The 11,527-nt window shown below is 39.4% G+C and overlaps 1 protein-coding gene across 8 annotated transcripts in view; it reads right to left on the reverse strand.

Annotated features, from left to right (window-relative positions):
* The window catches only part of SMAD9 (SMAD family member 9), a 75,146-nt gene that overhangs the window by 26,041 nt on the left and 37,578 nt on the right, over nt 1–11,527 (reverse strand). For 7 of the 8 annotated variants that reach the window (XM_081814839.1, XM_081814836.1, XM_081814837.1 and 4 more), the window contains one exon: nt 291–927. In XM_081814839.1, coding sequence (XP_081670965.1) covers nt 291–702 — 412 coding nt within the window. In that variant the 5' untranslated portion in view covers nt 703–927. Of the gene's footprint in view, nt 1–290; nt 928–5,857; nt 6,053–11,527 lie in introns of all 8 variants that reach the window. The other variant, XM_081814838.1, reaches the window with a different exon arrangement.

The raw sequence follows: 11,527 nt of genomic DNA on the forward strand, positions 1-11,527 counted from the left end.
AGACCCCAAGAACTAGAAAAACATGACGATGATAACTCTGAAATACATCCAAACTTCATTTTTCAAAATCACACAAAACTTACATGTATACTGAAAGTATCTTCTTTCTAGATTTTTCTGACTATAAAAGTCTGGATTACTTCCTCAAAACTGAACCTTCCCCTCTTCCTTTTCTTTTGGTGGTGGTGGTGGGGGGTCTTCGTCTTGCTGATGCCCCATCACTCCTCATCAACTGGGATACAGTTCCTCAACTTTTAAAATAAACCGTGATTATCAGGAAGAAAACTCACCTGGAGTCTCCACCCGGCGGTAGTGATAGGGGTTAATGCACACCTCTTTCTGCTTGGAGCCAAATGGGAACTCACAGCACTCCAGCGGCTTCAACTCGTGGTGAGACTGGAGGTCAGGCCAGCGCCACACTCGGCAATAAATGACATGGGGCAAACCCTTGCGGTGGGACACCTGCAGCCGCCCGTCCAGGGACCGGGGAATTGTCACACATTTGCTGGGCTGCCCTGGACAGCTGAGGGCCCTCTCCAGCTCATCCATGGCTCCTTTCTTCTTCTTTAATTTCTTCACTAACGAGTCTACCGCCTTCTCTGCCCACTTTTCCTCTTCATCTCCTTGCTTCCAGCCTAGCAGTCTCTTCACTGCTGGGCTAGTGAAGGAGAAGAGGGAGCTGATGGGGGTGCTGGAGTGCATAAGAGGTGAACTGCAGGTGTCCAGGGCAAACAGGAACTGGATAGACAGCCCGTTATTGCCTGCAGGGCCTGAGGGATGATTGCAGCAAGTAACACTCCAGGGATGTCATAGGTAAGAACTCTCCAGGGATGTCATAGGTCTTTCTTTTCTTCTGGAAGTAACTGACCAATTGCAGTTGGGAACTGGGTTGACTTTCTCTTAGGCTCTACAAGGGGCTGGCCAACTCTGAAAAAAAAAAAAAAAAGCAAGACAAAACCCTAATTAGCTTTATTGGGATAATTTTCAGAAAAAATTAAAGATTGGATATAAGGGAGATAGTACTCTTCAAATGTTTTAGACTTAAAAACTCTTAGTCATCTTTGACTCTTCCCTTTCTACATCCCCTTACCAAGTCTTGGGAATTCTGCTTTCAAAATGTCTTTCAGATTTTGAAATTTCCTCTCCATTTCCACCAATATGTGAGGCCTAGCCCACCTCACCATGCTCCTGGATTACTGCAACAACCTCTGAAGTAGCTCCTCTCTTCCCATTCTAATCAATTTACTCCCCAATACAATTTTTACCGAGTCATTTTCCTATTTAAGAAATTACAGAGGCTCCTTCATTTCCCGAGTATAAACTTCTCTGCCTGGATTTTGAGGGTCTCTATAATCTTTCCTCAACATGCTCAGGCTTCTTCCTTTCTCAATTAGAGTTTGTACAAGTAATCCATCTTCACTGTTGGCAAATATATATAAATGGAATAGAAAAAAAATGAGGACACTAATAATCTCACCACTTATATATATTCTTCTAAACTACTTTATAGGACAGTGGTTTTCAAAGGACCAGAGAGTTCTCATTGGGGGCTCCAAGGTCCTGTCTTTTCTTCAACTTAAAAAAATTTATCACAACAGATGATATGCAAAAACAGATATGAGAATCCAAGTGTCATCTCTTAACCAGGCATTAAAGAGATTTGCAGAGATATAAAACTGTAACAGTCTTTTCAATAATTCTTTTTAAATACTGTTTTTTAAATAAAAATGTTTTGTTAATATACAATGGGTTTATCATTCTCTTTTAATGAATCAATAAATATTTTTAAGTTTCTCAGTCTTAATTCCCAAAATGGTAAAGATTGATAGATTTAAGCTGCATAAACAAAGGTTCTTTGAAGTTTTCAGTAATTCTTAAGAGTAGAAAGGCGTCATAAGACCAAAAAGTTTGAGAACTGTATTTTTTAGAAGTTCTCTGTGTGTACAGTCATGGTACATAAACATGTACACAAAAAAGTATTGCTGTCACACTTGTTATTCTGCCTGAAAATCAGTTGAATGCTTCTTGGCCCTGTCATCCAAAGGAGACATTCTTTCCCAGTTATTCAACAGTCCCATTTAAATTTCCTGAGGTAGAACCGTACAAGTAATCCATCTTCACTGTTGGCAAATATATATAAATGGAATAGAAAAAAAATTAGGACACTAATAATCTCACCACTTATATATATTCTTCTAAACTTCTTCTGTGAAATAGTTGGCTGAAACAAAACCCTCTCTTTCCAGATTTTGAAAACCGAGCTACCTTATTAGCGTTTAAAGTACCTGTTCGTAACATTTTAGAGCAAGCAAACTCATTTTAGTATTTTAGAATCAATCTAGCTCGAAATCTCTAACGATTGCTTGTTTAGTATGCAGTAAGTATCATTTTCTCTTCTGCTTCCCTGGACAGAAATTTGTACCTGAGTACAATTATCTAATCTTCTCCCAGGGCGCCTGGGTGGCTCAGTCAGTTGAGTGTCTGCCTTTGGCTCAGGCCACGATCTCAGGGTCCTGGGACAGAGCCCTGCATCAGGCTCCCTCCTCAGCAGAGAGCCTGCTTCTCCCTCTCCCTCTGCTGTTTCCCCGGCTTGTGCCCTCTCTCTCTCGCTCTCTCTGTGTCAAGTAAGTAAATAAAAAATCTTATATAAACTTCTCCCAACAAAAGTGCTACATAAACTCCTGCTGTCATGATAGGTGCCAGGCACCCCCAGGGGAGGAGGATGTCAGCCGGGTTACACACAAATTGATGAGTTTGATAAATATAAAGCAACATCTGCAGCATTTATTCTTCATATAGACTTTATTTAGCATTGTATAGAGAGGTAAACTCTGACACAAAGGAGACTTGAGAGCTGGGTTTTCTCACTTGGCAGTTTGACTTATACTCAGTTTTATTTGGAAAGGTTGATTTTATGGCTTAACGATCCCGAATTTATAAAAAATAGTTAAGTCACTGTGTTCAAGTTCTGTTTATTTAATCAAGACAGGCTGCCTTGGGACACCTGGGTGGCTCAGTCGGTTAAGCGTCTGCCTTCGGCTCAGGTCATGATCCCAGGGTCCTGGGATCGAGTCCCGCATTGGGCTCTCTGCTCCGCGGGGAGCTTGCTTCTCCCTCTGCCTCTGTCTCTCATGAATAAATAAATAAAATCTTTAAAAAAAAAAAAAAGGCTGCCTTAAAGCAATGGTTGAAGAGGATTAGGAGAGGATTAGGATTACGATGCAGAATAACCTGAACCCCCAAAGAGCTTCGAATTCTGCTTAGTTTTACATGGGACTTTTATGAATAAATTGTGAAATAAAGCTTTAAGTCTAGGTCAGGGATAGATAAAAGCTTTTTATAAAATGTTCAGCAACGTTAAACCAAATACACCCTTTAAAAAATGTTTGCTCCGTGAGACAAATAACGGTTCTCTAAACTGGGGTTCACTGTTGTTTTAAACCATGGGTTCCTATCTATTAATGACACGTGAAATCAGTTTGGTCAAACAAAATAGCTTTTGTACAACAAAATAGACTATATTGCAGTGCAGCTTACAAAGAAAGGGTATTATTTCATTAACACCTTCATTCACAGGTATGTGCACTGTGTGAGTGTGTATGGACGTACACGCGCATATGCTGAGGGTCACCGTGCAATTGGCAATGCACAATGCAATGCAATTTGCTACTGTGGGTTACAATCAAAAAAGACAGAAAAACACTACCCTTAAACCAGAGATCCTCAAACCATGTGTGTTTGAGGTTCACCTTGATGAGTGACTTTCTGGGCCACCATCTCTCCTCATCCCTTGGGGAAACACACAAGACTGGTCAAGAATGTAAGGTCTGTGGAACCCTGGCTCTGTAGTCTGATCTCACTGCCACATTTGGAATCTTTATAATAGTCTCAAGTGGCTCCAAAACTATGCTTTTATTGCTACAAAACCCAGTGCCTGCTGCATTACACAGAGGCCCTGGCATGGAGGGAGACCCCAATGAGTCAAATTCAGAATCTCAGAGTATTTAACAGCCTCTGGGTATGGAAGAAAGAGGATAGAAAATATCAAAAAGTTAAGGTTTAGTAAAGCTGATGGGTGGGTATGCAGATGTTCAAAAAATATTCTCTACACTTGCTCCTATGTTTGATATATTTTTTAATAGAAAAAGTAAATTCAAAGAGTGAATCAGACCTGGACTCTCACTAAGGTTTCAGTTCCTATTTGTCCAGGGTACCACTTAAGGCTCATTAAGCTATTCCATTCTCACTCATATAAAGTTTTTGCCACTAGTAGAACAAAGGGCCCCTTGTTTATTTCCAGCTGGCCATCACACTGACATCAACAGTGTAGCCAACCACCCCCCCACCCCCGCGCCCCCTGCAAGCTTGTTTAGTAGTGTCAACCTGGCTCAGAACAGCTTTCCACTGTCAGATAATTTCAATGCCCATAGACTATCTGCTCAAACTTACCATGACTTCCCGAAAACACCACTGCCCAGGCTTACCCTAATAAGTAAAAGAGAGCACTCCCAGGGAGGTTATTAAAAAACAGTTCCACAAATAGGAGGGGGTTTGTTAATATTGCTTATAGTTACTTTATTCCTATAATGTACAAAGAAGAATGAAAAACAAAACAGACTATAAAGATGAATGTATGTGAAGGATTTATAAAGAAAAACCTGGCCAGATAATTTCTGCAAAATCTAACAAGAGCTATGGAAGAGAGATGCTAAAGGTGGTTACACGAGGAAGAGTCCTTGGCCCAAGCCTGGGGCTTCTAGAAGGATTTTGGAGATGATAACTGAGTTGCACTTAGAAGGATTTAGGTCACAGTTAAAAAATAAACTAACTTAGCAGATTAGGATAATTTTCTACTAATTCTTTTTGTGATTAAATTCTCACTTTCCTAAGAAAACTGTCTATCCCTTGCCACAAACCAACTATGTGGTCTCTCTGGGCCCCCTCATTTCCTCATCTGCAGATCAAGGGGTGCTCACCCTCACTGTAAGGGTCTGTCTGGGCAAGAGTTCCATGACTCCAAGGTTGTTGTTTTTTTAAATTTTTTTATTTTGTTTTGTTTTGTTATGTTATGTTAGTCACCATACAGTACTTCATTAGTTTTTGATGTGGTGATCCATGATTCATTGTTTTCATATAAGACGCAGTGCACCATGCAATATGTGCCCTCCTTAAGACCCATCACCAGGCTAACCCATTCCTCCACCCTCCTCCCCTCTAAAACCCTCAGTTTGTTTCCCGGAGTCCATAGTCTCTCATGGTTCATCTCTCCCTCTGATTTCCGCCCCTTCATTTTTCCCTTTCTTCTCCTAATGTCCTCCATTCTATTCCTTATGTTCCACAAATAAGTGAAACCATATGATAATTGACTTTCTCTGCTTGATATATTTCACTTAGCATAATCTCCTCCAGTCCCATCCATGTTGATGCAAAAGTTGGGTATTCATCCTTTCTGATGGCTGAGTAATATTCCATTGTGTATGTGGACCATATCTTCTTTATCCATTCATCTATTGAAGGGCATCTCGGCTCTTTCCAGTTTGGCTATGGTGGACGTTGCTGCTATGAACATTGGGGTGCATATGGCCCTTCTTTTCACTACATCTGTGTCTTTGGGGTAAATACCCAGGAGTGCAATTACTCCATGGCTGTTGGCAGTACCTGACATGTGGGACAGTGTGACTCATTTAGCTGCCATTGACGCTACATTGCTACTCCCCTCCCCCACCCACCCCCAGAATAGTCCAGTCTGAGACTGAAACCTTCACTCATGAAGCTATATTCTATAGAGCAGAGCAAAACAACAATTTTTTCCCCCACAGTTGTCAAATTGACCCTTTTTATAGCAAATGTCACCTACCAACACCACGTGAACTTCACTTTTCTTTCCAGATTTTTGTTTCTTTCTAGCATTGTTTTTATTGCCACGAAGGAATAAGAGTGAAAATGTATGCTTGGCATTACTGTGTTTGACATCACTTGCAGCACCTTCATCAAGGACTTCATCACCCCAGATCTCCACAAATGCCATCTGTTGGCCATTAGAGCTTGCCTTCTGTGGACGGAAGGACAAAAGAACCATGCCTATCTCTCTTTTGGTTCACTCGTGGTCCACTTCATGCATAGCATGAAACAGGACTTTCTTTTTCGGGCATATGAGTTTTACAATAAACCCCAACTGAGGGAACAAAAATACTTCTCATTTTCAAGTTTTTAAAATAAACAGGACCACTTAAAAGAAGAGCAGCACTGACCACATGCAAACACCATGATTTAACTGTACATAATTCTACCTTAAAATCCAGTTTGCCAGGCTGGATAAAAGTTTGAGAGACACGAACCTTTCATTTTTAAGCTGTCAGTTTAAATCAAACTCTTGCTAGCAGTTACTCAAGATTATTTTTACTTACTGGCCTCCTTAGAAGAGTCAATTGGTGATTTTAATTCTGAAGAAAACAAAATTCAAAAAATTACCATTTAAGATGAATATGTTGGCTATCTGCCCTGGAGCATGCCTATGCACTGTACACAAAGAACCTCTGAACAATCCTTCATGGGCACTGCTTCTTGGTCAGTGTGGCCAAGAAAAGTCTACTTCATCTACCAGGCTGTACGCTATAGTCAGCCCAGGGGATCAGGAGGCATTTGTCCATTCCGCAAGGGCCCACTTCAGAAACACTCACCATGACAAAATGTTATTCTTTCATTATTTGCTTTTTTCATTTTTATTTATTTATTTATTTATTTATTTATTTATTTATTTATTTATTTTAAAGATTTTATTTATTTGACAGAGAGAGACACAGTGAGAGAGGGAACACAAGCAGGGGGAGTGGGAGAGGGAGAAGCAGGCTTTCCGCAGAGCAGGGAGCCCGATGCGGGGTTCGATCCCAGGACCCTGGGATCATGACCTGAGCCGAAGGCAGACGCTTAACGACTGAGCCACCCAGGCGCCCCTATTTATTTATTTTTTTTTTAAAAGATTTTATTTATTTATTTGAGACAGAGAGAATGAGAGACAGAGAGCATGAGAGGGAGGAGGGTCAGAGGGAGAAGCAGACTCCCTGCCGAGTAGGGAGCCCGATGCGGGACTCGATCCCGGGACTCCAGGATCATGACCTGAGCCAAAGGCAGTCGCTTAACCAACTGAGCCACCCAGGCACCCTTCATTTTTTAATCTTACCAATTTTGACCCTCTCATCCATGGTATCCCTTCTATAAAACAGTGTGTTAACCAAATTCAGAACTAGAACACACATGCCAAAAGAACATTTAATCTCCTTACAGGAAAACACTGTTTCCTTGACTACTTTTATAAGCACTTTTTGTATACTAATAATTAATATGGTGATAACAGGTGCTTTAAAAGCATAAAAACAGATCCAAAAAACGTCTACCTACAAAATAGTTGGCTTTTATTATCCCTATTGACATATATATATATATAGTTATTACTCTGTACACCTGAAGAGAAACCAGGCTTCAAACACACACACACTCAAATACATTGGATGTTTATTTCATTAATTTGACTTTGTCCTCACTTAAATTAGTCTGTCATCCCTATGTATTTTAAATGAGTGGCAATTACAAGTTTGCTTTGTAAAGTATAAATAACTACTCCATACACGCACCAGTTTAGTGTCACCAGATAAACATATCAGTTGTGTAAACATGGAAATGGTATCATGATTTCATATTCTGGGAAAGAGGCTTTTCTAGCTGTATTCAGAGTTTTCCTACAAATCCGTGAGAGGGCAATTCCTGTTCACAGTCTAGTTAGCTTCTTGTTGCAGGAGAGAATATCCTCTGACCACAGTACCAAAGGAAGCGACAGAGATGCATCTTTATAAAAGAAGCTCTATTCAAGAGGGCCATGGTGGGACTTCAGGTCATCTACTGGACATCTGAATTGTCTGCTCATTTTGAGTGATTGTGCATATATGGATTTTTCTAGAGAGACAGTCCATAGGTATATTTCTTCAAATTCTTAATAGAACCTGGGACCTCCGAAAGGTCAAAAAAAAAAAAAAGCACTGAGTTAGAAGAAAGAAGAAAAGAAGGTAAGAGAGAGAAGGGGAACAAGCTGAAGGGACTAAAGAGAGTTGTTGACTATTCTAACTAAGATGGAGGAGAGCCCTAAAAAGACTAGAGTCGGAGGGTTTTGGAAAGATGCTGGAGTATGAAGCACCAGAAATCTGTCTCCCCATCTAGATGACGATTATTACACTAGCAAGATCTGTATTAACATAACTATTCTGGAACTCTAGAACCACTTGAAGGATTACAGCTTCCACAGGAAGGGCTGGATGGTAAATGTGGCTAATTTGGGTTAATTTCAGTTCTTAGCTCAGTAGCAGTGACCAATACCCTACCCCTTGGCAGGCAACTGTGCATGTGTTCCTGCAGCACCCTGCACTCACTTTGTAGGAGCCAGGGAAGGCAAAATGGACCCTGTCCTTCGAACATCAGGGACCTGTGCTCTGACCACTGACTGCTGTTTTTTTGGGAGGGCAGCCACTGCAGTTGTACTTACCCCACACTCTTGCAAGTCTCTCCTCCTCTGGCTAAAGTGACTTCCAGGGCATTTAAATAGGGCCCCCCCTCCCTTCTTTTTTCTTTTTCTTCTTTCAGGAGCCAGACATTAAAGGCTAGGATATTCAAAAACAATTGCATATTTGGGGAAAATTAGAAAGTGATTATGTATATCTAGGGAAAGGAGCAGGCTCAGAGAAGACTTGAGAAGACCTTGAATTTATACCTCAGGCTGATCCTTGGCACAGAAACAGCTTACAATATTAAAAAACAAAACAAAACCAAAAGCAATAACAAAAACCCACAAGCCCTGGCAAAGGAAGAGAATCTGATTTCCAGATTTACCACATCATCAGATTCAGATGTTCAGGCTTTGACAACAACAAATCACAGGCATACAGAGAAATAGGAAAGTATGGCCCACTCAAATTAAACTGTTCTGGAGAAAGACCCAATGGCAGATCTACTAGACAAAGATGTTGACCCAACTATATTAAAGATGCTCAAAAAAAAACTAAAGGGATATTTAGAGAAATTCAAGAAAATGACATATGAACAAATGGAAATATCAATAGAGATAGAAAACCTAAAAAGAAACCAGTCAGAAATTCTGGAGCTGAGGGCGCCTGGGTGGCTCAGTTGGTTAAGCGACTGCCTTCGGCTCAGGTCATGATCCTGGAATCCCAGGATCGAGTCCCGCATCGGGCTCCCTGCTCAGCAGGGGGTCTGCTTCTCCCTCTGACCCTCTTCCCTCTCATGCTCTCTGTCTCTCATTCTCTCTCTCTCAAATAAATAAATAAAATCTTTAAAAAAAAAAAAAAAGAAATTCTGGAGCTGAAAAGTACAATAACAGAAATGAAAAATTCACTAAAGGGATGCAAAATGGGCCAGTAATATTCAAAGTGCTCAAAGGGAAAAACTATTAACCAAGAATCTTATATTAGGAAAAACTGTCCTTTGAGGATGAAGGAGAAATTAAGACAGTCCCAATAAAGAAAAGCTAAGGGAGTTCATTACCACTAGACCTGTCCTGGAAGAAAAAGAAATGATCAAGGGAGTCCTGCAAGGTGAAATGAAGGACTAACTTGAAGCCATATGAAGAAATAAAGATCTAAATAAAGGTGAACACATGGGCAATTATAAAAGCTAGCATTGCTGTAACAAAGGTTTATAACTCCACTTTTTGTTTTCTACATGATTTAAGAGACTAATATATATATTTTTAAAAAAATTAGTCTAAAAGCTAGCACTACTGTAACTTTGTTTTGCAACTCCACATGTAGCTTTCTGTATCATTTAAGAGACTGATACACTTAAGTATTAGTTTATGTTTTGAGGAATACAATGTATAAAGATGTAATTTTGTGAACAACTGAAAAGGATGGGCCTGGAACAATAAAAAAGCAGAATTTTGTATGTTATTAAAGTAAACCTGGCATGAATTCAAATTAGAGTGTCATAACTTCAAGATGTTTAAAGCAATTCCAATGGTAACCAAAAAAAAAAACAGCTAAAGAATATATACAAAATGAAATTAGAGAGGAATTAGGAATATTTCACTTAACAAAAAAATCAACATAACACAAAAGAAGACAGTAATGCAGGAAATGAGGAACCAAAAAAGCTATCAGGCATATATAAAATAAATAGCAAAATGGCAGAAGGAAGTCTCTCATTATCATTAATTACTTTAACTATAAATGGGTTAAACTTGCCAACCAAAAGACAGAGATTGGCACAAGAGTAGAGAATAAAAACACATGATCCAACGAGACCCACTTTGGATCCAAAGACACAAACAGACTGAAAATGAAAGGTTGAGAAAAGATATTTCATGCAAACATCAAACAAAAGAGAGCAGGGTTAATTGTACTAATATCAGACCAAGTAGACTTTAATCAAAAAAGCTTACAAGAGATAAACAAGAACTTTATATAATTAATAAAAGACTATATATGGCAAGAAGATATAACAACTATAAACACTTATGCAAATAATGGCAGACCAGCAAAATTTATAAAGTAAAAACTGACAGACTGAAGGGAGAACAAGACAGTGCTAGAATAAGAGTTGGAGACATCAATACCCCACTCTCAATAATGGATAGAACAACCACAGGAAACAGAGAACTTAACACAATAAACCAACTGGATGTAACAGACATTTACAGAACAGTCCACCCAACATCAACGGCACACCCACTCTTCTCAAGTGCATATGGGACATCTTCCATGGTAGACCATATGTTAGGCCACAGATTAAGTCTTAATATATATAAAAAGACAGATTTCATACAAAGTATCTTCTCCGACCCCAACAGGATGAAGTTAGAAATCAACAACAGAGGGCGCCTGGGTGGCTCAGTTGGTTAAGCGACTGCCTTCGGCTCAGATCATGATCCTGGAGTCCCGGGATCGAGTCCCACATTGGGCTCCCTGCTCAGCAGGGAGTCTGCTTCTCTCTCTGACCCTCCCCCCTCTCATGCTCTCTCTCTCTATCTCATTCTCTCTCTCAAATAAATAAATAAAATCTTAAAAAAAAAAAAAAGAAATCAACAACAGAAATAAAACTGGAAAATTCACAGATTTGTGGAAATTAAACAATACACTCTTAAACAAGCGATGGATCAGAGAAGATATCACAAGGTAAATTAGAAAATATTTATAAATAAATGAAAAAGAAAATGCAAAACACCAAAACTTATGAGATGCAACAAAAGCAGTGTTAAGAGGGAAATTTATAGCTAAAAACACATTAAAAATTAAGATCTAAAATTAACAATATAACTTTACAATTTAAGGAACTAGAAAATGAAAAATGAACTAAACCCAAAGCTAGTAGAAGGAAGGAAATAATAAAGATTAGAGTAGAAATGAATAAAACAGAGACCAGCAAACCAATAGGAAAAAAAAAATCAACAAAACCAAGAGTTGGTTCTTGGAAAAGATCAACAAAATTGATAAACCCTTAGCTAGATGGACTAAGAAAAAAGAGA

Source organism: Leptonychotes weddellii, chromosome 3 (assembly GCF_054177405.1).
Source record: "Leptonychotes weddellii isolate Sample4059 chromosome 3, ASM5417740v2, whole genome shotgun sequence".
NCBI classification, from domain to species: Eukaryota; Metazoa; Chordata; class Mammalia; order Carnivora; family Phocidae; genus Leptonychotes; species Leptonychotes weddellii.